Source organism: Coturnix japonica, chromosome 14 (genome assembly GCF_054131305.1).
Source record: "Coturnix japonica strain WE chromosome 14, WE-NBRP24, whole genome shotgun sequence".
Classification (NCBI taxonomy): domain Eukaryota; kingdom Metazoa; phylum Chordata; class Aves; order Galliformes; family Phasianidae; genus Coturnix; species Coturnix japonica.
In genome coordinates, this window is record NC_140676.1 from 6,653,693 (window position 1) to 6,677,305 (window position 23,613).

At 44.8% G+C, this 23,613-nt stretch overlaps 1 protein-coding gene across 5 annotated transcripts in view; it reads right to left on the reverse strand.

Moving 5' to 3' along the window:
• NTRK3 (neurotrophic receptor tyrosine kinase 3) overlaps window positions 1–23,613 on the reverse strand; it is a 177,070-nt gene that overhangs the window by 107,402 nt on the left and 46,055 nt on the right. For all 5 annotated transcript variants that reach the window (XM_015873066.3, XM_015873065.3, XM_085515384.1 and 2 more), the window contains exons 5-11: window positions 23,439–23,596; window positions 21,303–21,445; window positions 20,462–20,603; window positions 18,049–18,345; window positions 14,847–14,870; window positions 14,147–14,217; window positions 12,293–12,395 (exon numbers count right to left, since the gene is read on the reverse strand). In XM_015873066.3, the coding sequence (XP_015728552.2) occupies window positions 12,293–12,395; window positions 14,147–14,217; window positions 14,847–14,870; window positions 18,049–18,345; window positions 20,462–20,603; window positions 21,303–21,445; window positions 23,439–23,596 (938 nt within the window). The remainder of the gene's footprint in view (window positions 1–12,292; window positions 12,396–14,146; window positions 14,218–14,846; window positions 14,871–18,048; window positions 18,346–20,461; window positions 20,604–21,302; window positions 21,446–23,438; window positions 23,597–23,613) is intronic.

A 23,613-nucleotide genomic window follows, 5' to 3' on the forward strand; every position in this document is an offset into this window, starting at 1 on the left:
CATTAATATTTAGTTAGTATCCTCCCTTATTCCCACCGTGTATACCCCAGACATTAAACCCAGGATTGCCAAAGGATGTTACAGGAATTTCAGTAGGATCTGTCAATTCCCCTCGCTACTTTTTTCCTAAGCATGGAAGTTTAAAGCTCTGATGTCCTTCTCAACAGGTAACCACTAATAAAATGATCCAGCAGCTGCTAACCCAGCAAAGCTCATCCCATGGGGCAAGAGGAGCCCCACATGCACTCCTCTGAGCTGTTGGGAGCTGCATCACTGAAGCCTTACTCCTCCAGTAGCTCTTATATGGCATCCACCCACCCTACGTTTCCCACATCCATGGCACAAGAAGCAGCACAACCACAGCAAAAGCATCATCTGTGCATCCATGATATGCCCAAGAAACAGGGATAAGCTACCTCAGCCAGATGAGGAATGCTCATTTTGTTATCCTCTAGGAGCCAATATTTACTAGCAACATTTCCCCCAGCCCACAGCTTCCAGGAGATTACACCTTAATATCCTGAAGACTTTCTTTGACACCACGCCGTGCTGACCCCCTGCACCTTGACAGCTGCAGCGCCAGGCACAAACAGGTAACAGCCTGCAGTGCTGCTGCTCGCTCAGAACAACAGAAAGCTGCATTTCTCTGTTCCAAACTTCAGTCCTGTGGTGCTTCAGGATACCTCTCTGCTTAACCTGCTCCGAGCCCACCAGACACAGGAGGTTAATAACTCAAACCTGTCGCACAGTTCCCCTGCTACAGCAGTATGACCATAGGGTGACCTTTGGCTGCTGAGAGGTTTGTGTGTTTTGCTTCGGTTTTGCTGCTACCTGATCAAGTTGGTTGTAGCTTGTCAATAATTTAAGCTGACAGAGCTGAGCTGGACTCCACGTCAACCAATCTTTGTCTAGGCAGCATCCTTCAGAACCAAGCATCCTGACCTGCTAAACTTGAGAGTCTTAAGGACTGCAATATGTGTTGGTAGAGCCACATTTATGTGTCACAGCTGTTGTCCTCAAGGGACAAATAGAAGAAATTAAGGTTAAAATGCCAGCTCTCCATCTCCCACAGCACCAACCAAAATGGAAGAACATCCCTATTCCTCTTCCATCTGATCTTCCCCACTCACAGACCCAGTGCTGGCCTCCCTCTTTCTCCAATATTCAGGAAATGCCAACATGTTTTGGCAACAGTTAGTGAAAATTCCAGCCAAGATGATTTATCCTTAAGGGGCCTTCCCCTATGGCAAATCTCACTCCAGACATCCCCAGCTCAGTGTGAACAAATGGGTGCACACCACTGGCTGCTCTCAGTTACACCAGCATCGTCCTGCTGTTGTTCCCCAAGCACAAAGAGTTACAATGCATTGATGCCTTAAAAAAAACACTTGAAAATGACTCCTAAGTAATGGTCCCAGGTACTCAGCCACAACTGAAGACGTTGCTACTGAGAAAGGATGTTAATAGAGCTGTAAGTTATTACAAATTGGCACTAAATGTCTTTGAAAAATGGGTTAAAATCTCAGGGTAGACCTCGATGCAGTGGAAACATACAGATCCTGTGACTGGTTGGCAAGCAGGATTTGTCCTCGAGGCACAGTGTCAGGCAGCACATGGCCTCTGCCAGCCTGCAGCCGGGGATAAAGCCCAGCATTGAAACAGCTGCAGCTCTGCAGGTCAGCAGAGAAAGGAGGACTTTAAACTACAGGAACCTCCTGCAAAACGCAGAGCTCACCCAGCTTTCCACAGACCACGTGGGAGCAGGTACATAAAACATCAGTTCTAGTCTCACCCAAGTAATGCAAAATAATGAAGAAAAGCACGCATTCATAGACCCAATGGCACGTGTCAGTAAACACTCAACTGACAAACTAATTGAGAAAAACAGGTCCTTTTCTGCAGCATCCCCACACCAAACATAGGCTTGAGGATCCCTTTTGGGATGCACTGAAGAGGAAATTAGTATTAAGGCGTGATCTGATCGTAGTGACTTCAGCACAAGTTACATCGATGCCTTTCCCGATACGTATCGAAAGAAGATGCCCTCCTTCACCCTTCCAACATCAGTTTAATATGCCAGGGTGGAATACACTTGCTCTGCTGATGAGGGGTTCTGGCACATGCTGACATCCCATTAACTCCAATATCACGTTAACAGACAGCAGCAGCCAAGAAGCGTTACTTGAAATCTTTAAACAGAGAGAATAAACCCAAATCACTTCTAAACACACCAGTAGCATAATAAACTCGGTTAGAAAAAGGAAAACATAGCGAAGACCATATGTTTTTCTATTTAAAACTAAATGACAGCATATAAAAGGGGGGTGGAAATCTAAAATCCAGCTGTCCTGCAGCAGGGAGGAAAGGATTTCTGCAGACATCCACGTCTAATTTCAATTTCTATCGTGACACTTCAGATGAAGGGAGGCTGAGAACAAACAGGAGATAGAAGAATTAATGCTTTGAGAACACTGTAAGGGAAAATGAAATAGCGGTCAAAGCAAAGTCCTGCTGGAATAGTCAGCAATGCTTCCTTTTCCCAGTCCCACAGCCAGGGGGACAAACCTGCAGGGTCTGTAGCAGGATACTCAGCTAAAGCACTCAGCAGCCCAAAAGGCATAAAGCATTATTACCAGATGTCGCTACCAATTTAATTCTGAGCAGACAGACTCACGGAGAAGGCAAGCGTACTGTAAATCAGTAAGGATGGTTCCCTCTTCATACATGCATATGCACACAGCCCACATTGGTTCTCATGGCTGCTGTGCAGAAGAAATTAATAAGCCCAACTTTGAGATTTATAGTAAAACATCCGAGAAAATATTAGGAAGAAGATTATTTAAGAGCCTGAACGATAGCAGAATTGAGAGGATGAAGCAGTTGGTCTATAAAAACAAATCATGCTGAACTACATGCGATGCCTTATTTTCTCCTGATTGAACTATGGAATTAGTCAATGAAGGCTGCAATATATCCAGGCTTTGTAAAATATTTGATAGTGTCTCAGAATAAAAAAAACCTTACCTGAAAAATTAATTTAAATAGGCTTGGTTATGAGCTCTGCATACACTGGTGTTAATATTAATGGTAGGTTTTATTTATGTAGCTTTCTCTGCTGGTGCCAGTCTGGGGGCTTCTAAATCCTCCCCATGCAGAATAGGATGGGTGTGCATAGGTGAGCACAGAGTGAGGGGTTGCAAAGACAGTGCATGGATGCAGCAAAACTCAGGCTGGGGATATTCACCACCAAGACTGGTGTTACATTAGATTTTAGGTAACAACAACAGTAATTAGCTAGGAATGAATTCCTTGAAAGGAGACACTCAGGGGAGACCGTATTGTACCCTACAACTGTGTGGATGTGGCACTGAGGGATGCTGTCAGTGGGCATGGCAGAGGTGGGCTGGGATTGAACTGCATGATCTCAGAGGTCTTTTCCAACTTGAACAATCCTATAAAACACCTAAGCAATTCATACATCTCATTTTAGTGGGCAGGCCAGAAGATATATTTATTCCTCAATATAACTATTGGTGGAGACAGCACGTTACAGAATGAGGAGGATTCCTTCTCACCTGCTCTGCTGTTTCCCAACAGCCAAAGCAGGACCAAGGACACAAAAGTTACATGGACAGATGTCCTGTCTGTTGGCAGAGGCTTGGGACTGGGTGGGTTTTAAGACCCCTTCCAACTTAAGTTCTCTATGACTCCAGCTTTGGTTCTGGGGACCCCACTCTGTGGGCTTCTATGTGCATCAGCACCATTATTACAAGGGCGTCTCACCTACATAACAGTGATACACCAAGCCCCCCCTCCTGGGTCTTGTCCATAGCATCCTTGGTGAGGGGTGCAGAGTGACACAAGCCCATACAGCAGCACCCGCATCCCTTCCTTGGAGCCCCCGTTACCCTGCCCTGCTGCAGCCTCCTGCTCACACAAGGATGAGAATCTACTAAAACTCCAAATGAAAAAAGCCAGAGAAATCGATTAAGGAAACTAAATATTGATCCTAGGCTATTGTTGCCTCAAAATGATGGGGTTTTTCTTTCTGTTTTTGTACTATCCAACATTTCTCCTTCATGAAAAAATCATAGCTTAATAGGTAAGAGACACACTAATTATTACACCCCTCATCAATCAGAAAGACCACATTGCTATTAGGAACACTGGGGGAGAAGAAATGCCTTCCTTATTGGCACACAGCGTGCAACTGATGATTGCAGGAAATTCCTTCTCTGCTTTCCTCCTCCCAAATCAGGACTGCAACCCCTGGGCCAGATCCAGGAGCATCCATCCAAAAGCAAGGAGTGGGTGCCAAAGGGCTGCCAAACAGGAGTGCAGTTGCAAGGAAAGAGGGCAGAAATCAGCCCGTAGGGACAGATCTCCACAGCGCATCTCAGCCCAAGGACAGCAACAGCTTCACCTGCTTCCCAAGTGCCGGTTCCACTTAGTGTAATGATTATTAAGCTCTGTCAGCAGATATGAAACCAATGGATGCAGCTCCACAGGCGAGCGCTTAGAAAGCTGCCGAGACGTCCCTGCTTACAGGTTTTCGTTATCCATCTGGAAAATTGCGGATGTCACAAGAGCTTTTAGAGCATCAAGATGAAATCGTCTTGTCAGCAGCAAAAAGGGCCGGTTCCCTCGCCCCGATCCCAGCAGCTGCCTCAGCACCACAGGCTTTTTTTGCTGGTGCTACGAAAGGACACTGATCCCACTAAGCTGCCCACCCCACAAACCTCACAGCAAAGGGAAAATGGGGTGAAGGAAATCAATATCATCCCCCTTGCATTAACACAAAGCCTCTTTTCTCCTGGCTGAGGCAAGGAAACACTTGTCATTTAACAGAACCATGGAATCATAAGATTGGAAAGACCACTAAGATCATCCAAGTCCAGCCATCAACCCCCCCGGCCACCATGACCAATGACCATGTCTCTTAGTGCCATATCCACCTCTTTTCCTCAATACCTCCAGGGACAGTGACTTCACCACCTCCCTGGGCAGCCTGTGCCAGTGTATCACCAATATGCTGGGGATGAATCACACTCCTGATCAGAAAAGTTGGACATGGAGGTTTCTGGCTCCAGCTCCTCTTGTGGGTAGCTCAGGTTAAATGAGAAGCAAGCCAAAGGGCTTTAAATCCAAAATCCATGTAGATCTGTCCATTATCTGTGCCACAATTATACGGTCTTTTTTCACCCTCTGTGGTTTTGGAAGCTGCTGCACTGCTTTGGCTCAGGTGGCTTCAAAGGCAGATGTGGCAAAACTGCCTTGCCAAGGGCTGCTCCTCCCTGCAGCACTCTGGTCAAAAGCAGATTTTCCATAGGAAAACCTCTCACTGGTCTCAAGGTGGGGTCTTTCAGCAGGATCAGAGAGCACAGTCACAAATCCACCCAGCACATCGGATGCTGGGCTGCAGCGTGGCAGCCCTTATGAATCAGCTCCTTTCCTGAGTCAGAATCCAGGCTTACAGGAAATACACAACATGCCATCCTCCATCCAGGGCCACGACATCAATAGATTCCCACTCTCCCAAATGGAAATAAGCTTGCCCCTCCATCCCCAGCAAAATACTCAAACTTAAATACGATTTATTCCTCCTATGCACACAATACTACCAAAGCAGCTTTGCGTACAGGTATTATCTTCTGGTCCATTGATTTTTAATAGCATAGTTGTAGCATAGATAGCAATGAGATGCCTGAGTATCACATTGGGTTCTGCAGCACTTCCACTATCACCAACAGCCACTAAACAAAGGTGCTGCTGATGGAGTTTCTTGGGATGGTCCAGGACACAGGCAGACTTACTACTGAATCACAAAGAAAAATTGAAATTGGAGATGGAACAACCCCATTAGATTGCTGGATGCTTCAGTGCCCTCTACAATTTACTTCTTCAGCGCTTTCAGCCACCAAAGCTCAGCCATCCCAATTAACAGCCCCTATCCATTCCCTTGGGAGGTTGTTCCGCTGCCTCCAAAGTTCTAGGCAGTCCTTAAAGCGTGCTCAGCCCAAGTTCAAAACCAAGCAGCACCATTCTCTGCCCTCAAATGATCTGGACTTAGTGATCCTTATGAGCCCCTTCCAACTCACGATATTCTATGACCGATGTCACATCCCTGGAGGTGTTCAAGGCTGAACATGGTTCTAAGCACCCTGACCTAACCACAAATGTCCCTGTTCATTGTAGGAGAGTTAGACTAAGTGACCTTTAAAAGTTCCTTTCAACCCAAATGATTCTGCATAATTCTCTGTATTCTTCATCATAGCTCCCAAACGTTTCTCTTGCCAATCCTACCATTCCCATTCCAGTTATCTGCCCCTTGACTAGAGCTAAGCTCTCCTTTTCCAGGGTTTAAGAATAGCACTTTTAGTTACGCTAAATAAGGCACAAATGACCAAGAAGATTTTACAAGCAGTCACAAGAAGGAAGAGGGAATGAACTCATCTGGGGCATCCTCCCAAAGGACCATTTATCAGCATTAGCAGTACGTAAATCTTTTTCAAAAGATAATCCAACAACTGCAGTATAAACAAATTAGAACTGAACTATTAATTAAAGTCCTTTGCCTCTTCCAACATCACCTTCCAACTTATTAAAGCTGCATCAAACGCGACACTAAGTTGTCCGCGTGCTGGCTGCCTTCAGAGAGGCACTGGAGAGTACACAGCATCTTCACAGGCCTTGCGTCCTCTCTTTTCATCAGATTGGTCATATTGGTTCAAAAATAAACAAATTACAAATCACAGGATGGTTTAGTTTGGAAGGGACCTCAAAGATCACTAGCCGTGGACTGGTTGCCCCCTCCCAGATCAGACTGCCCAAGTCCCCATCCAACCTGCCCTTGGATGCTCCATCCCTGGAGGTGCTCAAGACATCTAGAAGAGGAGGCAGAGAAAAGTTGTCTATTCTGCTGCTGTGTGTGATGACTCTTCTTAAGAAAGAGTTTTTCAGGCTCTTTGCTGTCAGTCCAGTATCTTTCATTACAGAAAAGTTACATTAAGACAGACACTGAGGGTCAGCATCTTCCACATGGTCCTTGGAGGAGGCTGCCCTGGGGACTGAGCCTTAGCTCTGCACTGTGGATGAGATGGATGTAAGTGGCCAGATGAAAAGTTGGCAAGACTCAGCTGTTCATATACGGAGAGTGGATGAAGCAGCAAACAAGAGTGCCCGCAAGCAAGGGGTCACTGGGGAAAAAGCCTGGAGGAACACAGCGTGAAGGAAGCCCAAGGCTTCCCAGGTCACAGGAAAACTACCAAGCTGACTTTTTTTTCCTAACTGCTTTTAGCAGCTGCCTAAAATAGCCATTTTGGCTTTGTAAAAGCAATTGAAATAGGTGCTAGCTGATAGCCAGTCAGTGCACTTTTCATTTCATTTATAAATAGGTTATTAATGCTTCTGGGAAAGAGAAAATGTTTTATTTCTATATTTAAATCGGTGCTGATCTGCTAATTTCTCCTGCAGCTTTTTGGTGCATTTTCTCAATGCTGGCTCCCTGCTCTTGCACTAGGCCATCTTATAGTCATTAAGGATGGAAAAGACCACTAAGATCATCTTAGTCAGATCAAAATGGTTTTGACACCTACTAACTATGTTACTCAGTGCAGCATCTACCCTTTCCAGGGTGACATCCACATCTCCCAAAGCCTCTACCAGAATAACACAACATGGAAATTGGAACATGAGCACTAACTACTGTTGTAAGAGCCTTCAAGGAGAAGAGACACAGGAGGGGACGGCTCCATCACAACCCCTGGGTAGGTTGGCATTGAGTCGAGGCTTGTCAAGAAGCACAAGGCCACAGAGCTGGATGCCAAACTTGTTATGGTTAGCAGGCTGAGCAGAGGGCAAGGCACCTACCAGCTGCAGGAGCTTCATTCTGTACCACCTTGAAGCCACCAGACAAATAAATTGCACAGCTTGCACTACAGCAAAAAAAAAACAAGCAGGCATTTACAGAAACAAACCCCAGTGAAACCACATGCCCTTTCAATCTACTTCCCAGGCAAATAAAACCGAGTCATACTGAACACAAGTACATTAAGGAGCTTTCAAAACAAATAGGAAAGGTACCAACAAGGAAAGACCCTGACCTCAAAAAAGGCCATGTGGTTGCCCTGCCTGCATGTTTCTGAGCATCTAACCATCAAAGTCAAGCCCTTCCAAGACACAGAGCCACCTTTTCATTCCTATATGGTTGCAAACAAATAATCAGGGAAAAACAACCAGTGCATGATTGTGACCAGACTCGACCAAGGCAACGCAGGTCAGAATTAAACCTCATCTGAAAGGTAGGTCATGTACTGGTGTATTCCCTTCCCCATGCCTCAAAGCTGCAGTGATAATTGTATGATGAAAGAGGAAAAAAAGGGTGGGAGGGGGGAGGGAGAAATAAATAGAAACAATTAAAAAAATCCAACAAAAATCAAAAAGCCAGGCATCCAGTTTATCTTTGCAGGAGCTGGTCCTCTTGAATCAGAACCCTGGAATTGTTCTGCAATCGACTCAGCAGACAGTTATCATCTGTTTATGGAAAAAAATGTTAATAACCCCCAATCATAATCAAATAGGCAACCACTTTACTTTAAGTACCTATTAACTAATGCTAAATTACAATGGAACAGCTCTGCAAGTGCTTCTGACATCCACATGCACATCAGCAGTGCCAGCACTTTGATCAGGGCTATTAAAACAAATACCAAATGAACTGCTAGCAACGCCATTCCTAAAGCATCACAAGAAAGGTGGGCAGCATTTATTTACTGGTCGTTCTTCTCTTTCCCACCTCCCTTTTATTTCTTCTGCTTAATCAGAGAGGAGGCACTGTTATGCATTTGAACAAATGCATGCACCACCCATAAAAGCCTTTTCCCATGAGTTCAGTTTTCTAGTCCTAAGCTGAACATCCACGTCAAAACCCTGATGCCCAAGATATTCTCACCAGTGGGGTATCACCCAAGTGGTTATGTTTTATTCATCCTCCTATTTCCCCAATGCCTGTAAGAACAAGGGGATGCTCTGAAAACGACACATCTTTAAGTCTTTCCACCCTTTCCTCTGGGTCAACAGACAGATAGGAAACATCATACAAGAGAGCTGGGCACACACACTCTTGTGCACACAGACACAGCGCTATCACACGCCCTATTTCTTCAGAAAATCAGATTAAAGCGCAGTGGATTTTCTGCTAGCTGCAACCAACTCTGAACCATTAGCTGGCACTGCCTCCACCCAAAGAAGAAACCTCATTTGGAAAATGTAAGTAGTTTTTAATCTCAGAGCCTGGAAAACAGTTCACCTCAGCAAAACGACAAGTGCTCTTGTCTCTGAGCTTTCTCTAACATCTTTCTCTCCATCTCTCTTTTTGTTTTACTTTAAAGTCATGCAGCACAAGGAATACATCACACAAATATGCATGAGCACACACACTCTTCATCCCCAGGCACTTGCAAATGTAAAAGAAAATAGGCAAGAGGAGCATATATTTAGTCCATCAACCTAAGCATTTATATAGCCCCCATCACTGATGCCATCCAAACATTTTGTTAGTCCCCAGGACTTCTCTATGCTGTTATTATTGTTTTATGAAATTTCATTTTTGTTAGTCCCACGACTTGCATGTGGCTTTTTTTTTTGCTTTTTTTTTTTTTTTATTATATTATGAAATTTCATTTCCTGTCATCTGCTGGGATTATATTTTGATGGGAAGACAGAGCTTTACGAGGCTCCCGGTTCGGAGGCTGACCCCAAATGGTGAGGTGTAAAACCTTCCTCCCTCCAGTGGGTGCTTGGGGAAGACTGAGACACAGATCCCAGAGCTGGAGCAAAGTACAGATAGCACAGAGCACTGACTTTTTGCTCTGCCCCTGAAGTCTGTTGGGCCCCCATAGCAGGCAGCACTTGGCAGCCCACTGTGATCTCCATCATTCCATGTACATCCCCCTTTCACCAAGAGATAAACCGTCTGTTTAGCTCTAGGAAAAAGATGTGCTCAGACTCAGGAGGTACTTTGGGTAACGTGTCCAATGTAAGTACACAATGTTCTGTGTCCGTGACAAAAACAACAGGAAAAACCTGCTCTTACAGGCTTGCCAAGCTGGGATTTCAACAAGTGGCAACACATCAGCTGGCTGCAAACAGCTCCCTGATTCAGGGAGTGATGCACTTTCCCAAAGATTCAGACTTTGTATTATGGGGTTGTTTTGTTGCTTGTTTTTTTTCCCCTTAATAAATGATAACATGTCAGTTACCATACATGATGGCTCCTGCCTAGGAATGAATGAGTGACCCAGCTAAAGGAGACTGGGAGATGGTTGCAGGCTGCGCTATGTCCAACACAAGGCGTTGGAACAGGGAAGGACCTGTACATGGGCTTTTAGGAGAAGAGCGCTGTACCACTAAGTAAAGTGTTCTGACAGTCTGGACAAGAGCAGCACCCCATGAACTCAGCCCCTAGGGAAAACGAGCCCATAAAGGGACACCAGGGGAGGAGACACCCAGCAAACATAGAACAAACAGAGGCTTGAAGGTAACATTGCCAGATTTGGACCATCCAACAGCTGAAACCCTAAAACAACCTAAACAATCCAGGCTCATTGACTCATTTTCATTGAGCAGATGAAAAGGAGAGATTAGAAAATGCATTTTAGGAGAAGCAGAGGGGACCACGGCATTTCTTGAGGGTAAATAAGTCAATCAGCTGCCAGAGCACAACCAGAACACTGCCAAGCATCTCAGCCAATGCAAACAATTGGAAGAGTTGCTTTTGTTGTGTCTGAAGACACCTATGACACCTGCAACTCACTGCAGAGATATCTACATGGTTTAAAAGATTTAATTTCTATCATCTCTGTCTCTCAAAGTAATAGAATAAAATCTACAGAAATTCAACAAGTTATGGCCTAATGAGGAGTAAAGCTCTCCTGGTTACGTGTTTTTCTTCCCCAAAACTGCATGCACACAAGCCCATCACTGCACACCTCTTGTTTCTGTGAATGCAGGATATCCACTAACATGCTTGTCCAAGCACCTCCGAACACATGCACACATCTGTTCCAAAAGTGGTTACTCACATAGTGTTCACTCCACTTTGATTCTTCCATTAGGGTCAGAAGTCACTTTTCCTTTTTATATTTATATCTCTAAGCCTCATCAGTGGCAAATGCCCAAACACTTCAACGGCGTTCTGACAAATCCCACCAGAAGGCACATAACATCATCCCAATTTTACAGATGGGGAATTAAAGCAGAGGCAGAGGTTAAGGCAGCTAATTGACTACGGACATTGAGTCAGTAGAAGAGCTGGGAATTGATCCCAAGAACCATGTCTTCCATTCCTCTACTCCACCCACCAGTCAGTACACCCTACCAGATGGTTCCTATCATTGGACATATGGACTAAATATTGCTAAGTTGGTGTAGAAGATTTTCTATTTAATTAAAAGTCCTGTCTTCCATCTCCATAGGATGCATAGGGAAAACTTCAGCCAGAATCCCATCCGGACCCACTCAGGAAACATCTCTGTAAAGCAAACAAAACTCTAGACAAGCAGAAGAAACAATCTCAAACCTATCAACCTGCCCTTCAAGGCAGACACCAGCATGGTCAGGCAGGAGCAGGCTGTGACTCAGGAGTCTTGGCCCAAGCCCTGTTTGCCAAAGCCTGGCTTCAGAACAAATGAATGAATGAACCAACCACCAGCTGGGCTGGGAATTACTGTCATGTGAAGGCACGAAGCCCCCACCAGGCACCACCAACACTCCCCAGCTGGAGACAACAGCAGAGTCACAATAATCAGATGATACACCATCATCTGTTTTCTGCTGCCATTAGCTCCATCAACATCATAGCAAGCCAACACTGGTACTGGCAGGATAGAGACCAGTTCTGCACAGTAAATATTGGAAGCCTTCTCACTATTCAATCACATTAAAAAAACTTTCAAATTGCTATTCACTAAGCAGAGGACGAGATGTTCCAACAGAAAGATTTCCACATTACCAAAAGGCAGGTCAGCATTTGCTTCCCTGGCATGCACCTCACAACCTGACAGCACATCATGGTCCCAACTCATAAACAGGCAGAGAACTGATGCACCTGCTTTTCCAACAGAATCCAAAACTATTTCAAACCCCAGGAGGGGGATGGATCATGTTCTCTTCTGAAGGCTTTGCATCAGTACTGACAACACATGAACATATCCACAACACCTTTCCACTTGCACTACAAGGACTTGGCAATCCTGGAAGGTGCCTCCTGCCAGAGGAAGGAGGCTGCACCTACCTTTCATCCCAAACTTGGACCGTCGGCCATACTTGTTGATCATAATAAAGAGGACCACCAAGAGGACACAAGCAAAAGCTGCCAGCCCAACCGCTATGGAAACCTGAAAGAAAAATAATTCAGTCAAGGCAGTGGAATTTGAGAGTCTAGATAGAAAAATAAAGGCATCTCCTTGCCAAGTTACCTTTCTCTAGGTTCATATCTCCCTGCTGCAGACCCATGGATATCAGCTATGAAGGAAAATACTAGCAAAAACTGAAAGTTCTGGTACAGACTGGAAGTATCATGGGTTGTTCCCAGTGCTGAAGGTTTGGAATCTCCCTGTCAGCAGTGTGGCTTCGCACCAGCTTTCCCAAGGCTCTCAAACCATGCATCAGTTGGCAAGGAGGACCTCTGCTGCAATGCATGCATCATGAGCCTCCATTTGTAATATCACTACCATGCCTCAATGTCACAAGACTAAAGCTCTACTAATCTGAGCTGGGAATATGCAGGAGCAGCAGAATATTCTTTAGAAAGGGCAACGCTCTCCATTCAGCCATCTCTCAGGACAAAGAACAGGGAGATGAACATAAGTGCAGAAAGAAGGCAGATGAAACCAGGTAGAATCCCTTTTTCCCCCCAAAACATTTGGTTTCCATAATGCCTCCATAGTTCCCTACCCATTCTAATTTTTAGTTGTAAGTATTTATACCAGAGAAGCATCCAAAGTCCTTCGCTGGAACTGTGGTGCTGATGAGTCAGTGCACAAGCAGAGTAAAGAAAACCTCCCTGTCCTAAAGGCTTTACACCATCCCAGCCTTATTTTAACATTTATGAATATTTACTACTTCAGGTCTTTACTTGAGATACTTTTATTACACTGATGGAGACAGCAATTTCTTTGGCATTTGCCCAATTGTTCTCTTGTAGAGGATCATGTTGCATATAAATTTCACTTGATTTTTTTTACACAACTGTATGGTATAAATAAAAAAATATCATTAACCAAACACAATTATTTTCTTGCGCAACATTTCCCCCGCCCTCGACACGAGCTACAATATTCAATTCTTTTTCATTCTACCACATGCTATTTTCATCCCCCAGCTTGCTTTCTACACTTTGCATTCAAGAATCACTACACATTATTACCCTTTCCTCACTGTTCAAAGCTTTCACTTCAGCTATCGAAGAGTTTCAGTTGGATGAGAGCTGAAACCAAAGGGAATTGTGTTTTCTTCATTCTGTTAATACTTAGCAGGTTTCAAGATCTTAAATTTTCTCAGAGAATTAGAGCACTTGTATAACAAGCCAGTTTTTTTCCCAATACTTGCACGTATTTTTACTTTTATTCCCCCCTTCTAAATTCTGCAAAATAAAGACAATGGTGAGCTCTGATAAGCCATAGGCTTTCTTTCATTTCTTATTTTTGGCATGCCCTGCAGGGTAGGAGAGAGGGCAAACTGGCATTGACAAAATTGAACCGAGCTAAATCTGAGTCTCTAACAGGGCTGAACTTAACAGTTCAATAATAGTACGAAACATGCAATCGACTGTTTGCTTGTTCTCTGGGAGCTACTTTTTCAGAGCGAGAATTCCTGACCTGCCAGGAACAACTTCACAGGATGTCTTATTTTCAAAGAGCTCCCTGGTTCCACACTGCAGACCCCAGAGGCTCACACAGTTCATATCAGTACTTTGCTTCCCCAACACAAGCCATAAAATTCTTCTTATTCTTGGCTGGCTTGAACCGCAAAGGAAGAGATTTTCCCTTGCAAGTTATCTCAAAACAGCACTGGACTGTAAACACTGATTCACTAATAAGGAGAAATACATGCAGAACAGTTGTGTTGAGAAAAGGACAGGACTCACCCCAAACGTGTCCTCCTCTGGTTTGTGGGTCACAGTGATTGGTGGGGTAGGACTCACTTCATAGTCACCAACTGAAACCAAAACAATAAAGAAGAGTTAGTGTGGCTCTGATGGAGCTCCCAAAGCACCAGCATGACCCCAGTGCACATCTGACACAAGGAAATCCAGTTCACCCTTTACCAAGTCTGTACGTTTTTATTTCAGATGGCACCAAAATCAAGAGTGATATGCATAACTATAGAGAAAACACAGACCAAGACAAGTGAAGTGGCTAATGCCACTTCAACTTCACAACTGAGAAACACTCAAGTCCCTACTCTGCCGATGTGGGTGAGGCCCACCCCTCAGCCATCCATTACAGATTTCAGACATCTACAGTAGGGATAAAATATGAGATTAATATCAGCATAATTTATCCAAGGCAGCAGTTACTTAAATAGGTTTTGGAGAATGGGGAAATAAAGTATGGTCTGTTGAGGAAACACCATGAAAATTCAGTCTAATTCTCATCCCACTACATAATACACAGCATGTTGTACATGGATCATTACACACCAGACCCTTTTTCAGGATCTCACTTAAGGGAGGTATCTCCAGGGCTCTGGAGAAACCCCAGAGCTGATGAACACATCCCCATCCATCTTGGTCATGTGTAGGGAAGCCAGAGACAACTCCCACAGTACACAAAGGAGACACTTACTTGAGACAAAGTTGTCCGTACTCTCTGTGGGAAGGACAAAGAGAGAAGCAACACAATTAGCAGCAGCAAAGGGATGGTAGCCTAATTCCCAGCCCACCCCAGGCACACTCTACCACCTCAAGAAGACTTCCAAGGGCTCTAACAATGAGGTTTAAAGCCCTCCGTGACACTCAGTTTACATAGCATAAGAACAACGTCAGCTTTCAATTCACTTGCCCATGTAAGAAACTGAACTCGATATTAACTGGAGTTTACACAGCTTTGTTGGCAGAGGGCTCCTGGAAGGACACAAATGCTCACACTGAAGTACAGGTGAGGTTTGGATGGGAAGTGTAAAACAATCCCCAAATGACATACACAGCCTTCAAGACCAAGGGAAAAAGGCTCTGAAAAAAACATTCAAGTTAAGCAGAACCAACTTCCCTTGGCTTTTCCAAGCAAGAGGGAATAAAAAAAGAGGAGGAAATATTTTCTGTGCGAGTTCTACTTCCTTATCTATTAACACAGACTCTAGTCAGAAAATGTTCTCTGCTTCTTCATTTTCCTCCTTCCATTTTTCTTTCCTGGAATAAACAGAAACTCATCAAGAAGTTCTTCCCACTAAACGTTCCTATTTTTTGAAGGGTAAAACATAACCAAGCAATTTTAGCCAACTTGATGTCTGTGAAAAGTTCCCAAAGAACTAATGCTCATGCAGAGGGCAATTTGATAGCCCAATTTAGGAGATTAGTTAAAGAAATAGTAGCCTACAGCAGAGGTGCCAATGACAACATGCAACGAGATCTTCAGTGGGAGATGAGACAAATCTGACCTGGGAGCAACCCTCCTGATTCCTAGGGCCAGGACATGGCAAAAACAAGTTATGGCACGGCACGCATCCCCCAGCTCCCACCCAGCTTCTAGCAGCACATTTCTCCTCCTGGCTGGGCAACACAATTTGACATCATACCTATGAGTGGTTAAACACCAAAGGCTCCTAAAAGTCACAGGGTCCTTTACTATGCTGAAAGAAATTCTTCCAGGCCAAGAATTTTATTAAGACTAATAATCCCACCATAGGTGGTTATAGCAGTACCTGTGCACAAGTGAATAGCTACAGGCAATAAGCTTCCCAAACGAACCACGATGGGGAAGCTTCAATTTGTTGTGTTTTCCTGAAGGAATCTACCTTCAAATGGGAAATTATAGACATCAGCTGCATTGAGTGTTAATGTCAGCTTTGGCAGCAGTCAGAGCAACAAACTTGAGGGAAAATAAATTACAGCTTGGATTGTGCTGACAGGGTCTGCAAGGGTTAGGAACAGCCTGGGACTTTAGATCAAAAGAAATAAGAGAAATGGGTCATTTCTTGTTGGAAGTTGGTTCAGGGTATGTAAGCAGTCCACATCAACAACACACACAAGGCATTGGAGATGCACAAACAAGGGCAATATTCTACATGTATTTCACACTAACAAGATCTCCCAGAGCCTCTAACAGAAGAGGTGCTTCAAACATCGATGTACCTTCCCACATCACAGCACGGCTTAAATACATTTCCAAAATCAGCTCTCCAGAAGAGAAGATCAGCCCATTTTTCTGGAGCTCCAGCACCTACTTTAAGGTGTCCTTATTTCACATATGGAGAAATGGGATCACAAAGGTGGGACCTGACAGAGCTGATGCTGAAAACCTGTGCCTCACCTCACCCACCTACGTTTCGTAAGCTGCTCTTTCTCCCCGACAGCAGGAAGCATAAATAGGTAGGATAGCCAAACAGAGCATCGCCCTTGAAGCCTGAATATAAGCTTTCCATTCCCACCCATATCAGCTCATTTGTTCAATTGTCAGATCTTCAAGGCAGAGATTTGGGTTTGTATTTATGATATTTGACTTGCAGGAGAACTCCGTGTACATACATGATGTGATATAAATAATAAATGAGAATACCATTGGTATTTTACTGTATTTAGTCAATGCCCTACTTTGCTGGATTTCTGTGCGCTGCAGGGGTTAATTTAGAATTGCCACTTTCTCACGGCATCATTCCTGAAGGCAGCAGCACAAACAAGCCTTATTACCTCCATGATGGCCAGTGTGATGTTGCAATACCAGAGAGAAAACCAAAGATCTCGTCATTGCTATAGAGTAAAAAGATCACCACCAAAGGTCTCTGCTGTACTCCCCAGAGTTGGATCTTCATGTCTCCATGAGCTGTTTTCTTTGGGGGAGGAGGCGGGGGGTTTGCAGTTAAGCCATAAATCACTAGGGAGTACACCAGGGAATTCCAAAACAGAGAAGAAATTCTAGCAAACTGATGCAAAGCAACTAATTGAGCTGTCGCCTCTTTTTTGTAGACCTGTCATCCTGAAACTGCACATGTCATATTTAGAAAGAAAACAACCCTGACATTGCTTCATCCAGTTGCAATCATCTCTCAACTGCAAGTTGGAAGGAAAAAAATAGAACAAAAGGCAGCGCTGCCTCACTTTAAGAGGATTTCCTTTATTTAGCTTATAAGTAACAACCACATAGAATAATACTATCTGTGTACTGCAGGATATATTACAAACAAACATCTAAAGCATTTAGTCTCTCTCCTCTCAGCACAATTTAGACTGGCTTCCACCAAAGTTCAAGATCAAATTCTTCCACTTGATATGAACAAGAAAGGGGGGATTTCCTGCTGTTAAACTGCGCTGTGCGTTTCCTTTCTACACTGATTCACATCAGGCATCACTGATATGCGGCTGATGAGAACCAGCAGTCCCAACACAATATCACGTTAACAGGTGAACCACGTACTCGGGGTCACAACCTTGCAATGCTGCTTAAAACTTCACATTGCTACATTTACCATGGTGCCTCTCTTGTTGCTCTAAGTCCTCATGTTCCAGTCAGATACCTACCATAGATAATTACATCTCAGAGATTTCATAAATCATAGAACGGCTTGGGTTGGGAAGGACCTCAAAGATCATTTAAGTTTAATGGGGATCTGATTCTTCTTCACTACCTTTCATTATTTCTGTGCTATATTGATCACTGGATTAAACAGCTGTGATCTCAGGTGTGCTTTGATGTCCCCTTTTCCAACCCTTTTCTCAAAGGCCAACTTAGAATGGGTAGTCAGCACGTTCTCTAGGTGCCAGGATTACTGTTGCTACCACATTAAAATCTTTAGATTGCAGACAAACCTAATGAGATAAACTGAACATCCTACCTGGAAAGGGCTTCTCAAGGAAGTGTCCTTTGATGGTCTGGTTGGCTGACCCCAGCTGGTTGGTGGCCACAATAGTGTAGTTGCCGTTGTTATAGTGAGTGGGTTTGTTGAAGAGAAGGCAACCCTCAGACACTTCCCCTTGTTGGTAGAACTCCATGTGGATAATCTCTGTCTCCCGGAGGATCTGACCATTGTGCAGCCAGTGAAGGGTAGGAGCTGGATTCCCATGCACTGCAAAGGCAATGCAGTGCTCCAGGTGCAGCACCGGCTCCTCCAGAGTAAGGATGCGAGGGGGATCTAGCAGAGAGAAACACAGCAGGCTCACAACAACCCAATAGCTGCATCATGCCTTGTGCACTAGGGAAATTAAGACTATTGAAAACACAGCCTCCAAAATCCCTTGTTCCTTTTATTGTTCCCATGGATGCCTGCAAAAAAAAGAAGCACTAAAGTCATGAGAACCACTCCACACTCCCCAGGAGGAGGATCTGAACCACAATGCTGGGCTTGTTAATGAGGTTATATATTAACCCCAAGGTTGGTTCCTTCACCAGCCAAGAAATTATTAAGAGGGGAGTTACGCAGCCCACACAAGATGGCTGTGATCCTCCCCTCCAGAGATCACAGGGAGGCAATCTGTCCTCCCCACAGAGGACACCAGGACATAGTACTGTCACAGTACCCATGTGTGAGGTGTCCGTGGGGGATCTCCAGTCACAAGGAGCAGTTTCAGACTCCCTAAGTTGTAGGAGCAAGTATCCTCCCATGGCTGCACGTCCTTGGGAATTCTGACTGCTTGAACATCCCAAAGGAGTTCGTACTCATTGAGCATCCTCCAGAGGTGTTTTAATTTAAGGGAATAGAGTAGGACAAAGAAAAGAAGAGCTGGGACATGACCTGCAATTTCTTGCATATATATCTTCATCCCTGTAGGAAACCACAACAATTTAGATGTTCTGCTGCCATTACTTCTGAAACCCCAAATACAACATCTACATATGAAGTCTTAAACCCTAAGGCAGGCGAAGTGGACAAGAACAATTCTGTGCAAATATAAAGGACACAAAAAAACACGGGTCTTCTGAGGTTCCCATTTTCCTGACAGTATCCAGCTGCAAAGACAATCCACGAGGAAAAAAAATAATTACAATATTTTAAAACACCACTGATTTCAATCCATCTTGTAGAAAAAATATGGCACCCAGCCACCCTACACCACATAGCTGTGTCCCAGCCACCTCGTTTCACTTGCACGTCTAGATCTACATGTGGCTTATTCACATCTTCTTGGCAAGGGTACTTCAAATCAGGCAGCCACCTACACAGAGAGACCCAGATTTTTACTCTTTTTCGGTGTGAAATTGCAGTCTGAGTGATGGGACTGAGCAATGAGAGCAGGGGTAGCAGAATCTGTCAGCAGCTTAGAGGATTACATGGGTGAAAACAGGCATTGGCACAGTGCTTTTTAAGGTGTGGAGGAAAAGCATGCTAAAATGCAGTGCAAAAAAAAAAAAAATAACACCCACCTGCTGACTGATCACCTCTGAGCTGATGTGAACTTTAAATACCTCCATTCTTCAGTCCATCAATAGTACTTACTGGGAGGAAGATGAAAGAAGAAAGCATCTGCTCTCCTCTTTCCAGTCCCCTGTGACTGCCTTGCCTTTATAGGATCCCACGGCTCCTATGCTATGCTAGGCTTGCAGCACATGTGGGTTCACCTAAACTAGCCAAGATCACACATGGTCCCCCCACTGCTTGGAAGGGTGCTGGGGTGGAGGGAGGTCAGATTTCCAAACGCTACAGACACTGCAACGTATAGTAAATCTCAGCTGCTTGAGAGTGCAAAGCTATGTAAACTTCTCCTTAAGGTCAGGTTTGTGTTAAGATATATTACAAAGCACACAAAAAGTTAAGCTCCAAGAAGTTAAACGTGAATGGTTGAAACTCAACACGCGTGTGCTCACAGGGTGTGCGCTGTTTAACTTTGTAGGAGTAAATCTAGAGGAAGCATCCTGAAATCAGAGGCAAAGTTTACACTGGCTTTTTAGCAAGGGTGACATTTAACATCTTTCACAATATCAGGGGAGCAACTCCTTGTCACAGAGGTACTAAACTCCCTTTACAAACTCTTCCTCACTCCGTTGTACCTTCAAGGAGATGAGCAGAGAGACATCCACCACTAGTATGTTCCTGAGGCTCATCTGCTCTAGAGCTCATTTCTGCAAGAAATCCTGCTCAGTACTGACCTTAAGTGAGCTGAACAAGGACCCACTGCTGTGCTCAGCTCCCAATTCTCATCCGAAAAAAAAATACATCCGTGCATCACAGGCAGCAATCTGCTGTGAACTCACACAAATCACTGCCCTCCCTCCGGTCTCTGCACCACCAAAGTCTCCCCACTGCTACTTACAGTAGACAGTGAGCAGAACGCTGGCATTGCTCATCCCCACCACATTCTCAGCAATACAGGTAAGCAGGAAGCCATTGTCCTCGCTGGTGACGTTCACCAAAGTCAGGTTGATGGCATGAACGTTGGTCCAGTTGAGGTTGGTCTGTACATCACAGAGAAATACAGACAGAAATCAGCATCCACTGGCTTCTTCCTGCTACTGCCCCCAGAAGAGTATCACAGTTTCTGCGTAAGAGGCAAGAAAGGCTTTAAAATTCAAGGACAAGTAGGACCAGGGGAGGGTATCGTATGTCCCATCATTGGAGACATTCAAGGTCAGGCTGGACAGGGCTCTGAGCACTTGATCAGCTGTAGGTGTCCCTGTTCAGTGCAGGGCAGTTGGATCAGATGGCCTTTAAGAGCCCCTTCCAACTCAAATCTATGATTCTATGAGGAACTACTGGGAGGTGGGGAGCTGCCAGTGTTGTGGCATTGGTAAACATAGCTTGTCTCTAGACAAGCTTGCTTAGCTGCCTGTTTCGGCTACAGCTATTGCAGACACCTCTGTAAACAGGTAGTTTCATTAGAGAAGACATGAGTTAAGATTCAATTAGGGAGCACTGAGATATGAAGCTATCTCATCTTCACTTTCCTGTCACACAGAGGGGAGGTTTTGCTGCCTGCAGTGTCCTTCAGGGTTCTCATACGGATAAGATACAACCTCTTATTTTCCTTACAGCCATTTCACATTCCTCACTGCACTCCACAGCACCTACAGACCCCCACACACCTTCACAGATGTGGGGAACCCAAGGTCTCATTCATGACAGCACCCAGCAGCAATGCACCCCCTGGGTCATACCTGGTGTGTGTTGATAGAATGCAGATCTGCCACAGTCCAGTCAACATCGGGCAGTGGTGATCCTGAGCCATTGCAGGTGATGACAGCATTCTCCCCTTCCCGCACAGTCAGGTTCACATGGCTTACACTGATCTCAGGGAGGTCTGGGAGGGCAAACACAGAGATTCATAGGTGTGGGGCAGCATTTGCTACAGGATGTATATGTAGACATAAATACCACCAAGCTGTTTGTCAAATCAGCCTCCAGCACTCCGCAATACATAGCAAGAGGCAATGGCACAGCAGTGTCCCACCAAGGAAAGGAGGGAGCATGGAGACATGTACCATGTCCAATAACGCGGATAGTAGAGATATGCCAGCTGACAAGATCCTCCCAGTTTCTAATCCAAAAGTCATGTTTGGTTCTGGCTGCTCTTCCATTCACACAACACCCTCCCAATCTCTTTTAGCCCCGCAGATGCTGTTTTTTGAGGGCACCAATGACAGGAAAGCTGATGCACTGAGAGAGGGACCAAAGTGTCCCCACCTATAGGGATATGGTACAGAGTGCCCACAGCATCCTTCTAATTTATACCAATCAATAGCAGATGACCAAGAATGCATCTTCATATCAACAGCCACTCTCCTAACAAAAGGTGCTCTTGTTCTGTTTTGGTGGTAGCACAAAGATCTACTGACTCACAGTGGTTCTGATTCACATCCCTTCCTTTCTTGGTGCCATAGGCACCAAAAATCTTTGCAACATGAAACAAGACAGTCTGGCTGCAATTAAAAGGGCAAAGAGCCTTCTGGGCTCCTCTGTGTAGGGGAGATCAGCGGTCCCCTCCCATCACAGAAGGGCAGCATCCATCATGCTGACCCAAAGCCAGGACATCTGTGCTCCCAAATCATCGCCCTGGTGCCCCCTCATATCTAAAACCACCATTGACTGAGTCATCTCTCCACCCACCTCCAATTCCTACAAATCTTTTTCCACTCTAATCCTTGCAGATTATTCTTCCCCCGTTTGGGGAGGAAATAACAGTGCTCTTTCAAATCATTTCAGTTCATCCACACGCGGACACACTCTGGCCAATTTCCAGGGATTAATAAAGGGACATCATGAACTTGGAAGCAAAAAAATTCACGCAAATGAAAACGCAGGCTGTCTGTGTTCCACCGCTACGAGAAGTGAACTCGAATTCCTAGAACAGAGGTCGATTATCAAAGAAAGAAAACCTCTGTTTTTCTTCCTTTTTTCATCCTCAGAGTTTGACAGCTGCTCGTGTACAGACAGTTTAATTGTTCTGTTGAAGGTACACGTCCTTCCTCTTACACTACAATAAATGCTTTCCAGTAATGGCAACAACAGAGCAAAAACTGATACCGGGCAGGCAGCTGACATGTGCACAAAGTGAAAGAAAAAGGGTAACTATTGAATGTGCCTCATCTCGCTTCTGGGGCCACTGGACTCTGTTATACACGAGCGTAAAGCAAAGAGAGATACAGTCGCTCCAGCCTCTTGCCTACAGAGGCAAGCTTGCAATTGAAAAATCAGAGCAAAGAAAACAGAGACACGTATTTCCTCAGAGTATTCTCTCTTATCAATATACCACTTCTAGAAGTTGATAGACAGAGGAAGAGCTAGATGAAGGCTATCACATGGACTGCTCACAGATTTAGGACAAAAGGTAACAGCCTTAAGCTGCACAAGGTGAGGTTCAGGTCTGATATCAGGAAGAATTTCTTCTCAGAAAGAATAACGTATTGGCACAGGCTACCCAGTGGGAGTCACCATCCCTGGAGGTGTTAAAGAGATGCAGCACTGAGGGATGTGATCAGTGGGCACGGTGGGGATAGGCTGAGATTAAGTGATCTTAGAGTCTTTTCCAGCCTTAATAATTGTGTGATTTATGATTCAAGCAATAGTACTGCAGCAAAGAAAGTCTCTCAAATCTCACAGCACACCTTTAGGCACATCAAAACAGCAGCCCTACATCTACCCAAACACAAGACACCCCATTTACATTCAATCACATTATCTTTGACCACATAGCGAGGTTGCAGCACCAGGTTCCCTACCAAATAGGCTGGCTGGATGTGCCAGAGAAGGAAAGACAGGCATCCTGCCAGTGCCCTGAATGGGCTGGACCTTACCGCACTGGGTGATGTTCATGTCCCGCAAAAGGATGACGGCTGTGTCCAAGTTCATGCAGTACAGTTTCTGGGACTGCAGGTTGGCCTCTCCCTTCTCCTGCCAGAGCTGGATCCAACGGATGTCACAGCTGCAGTTAAAAGGGTTCCTCTCTAATCTCCTATGGGCAGAGAGAAA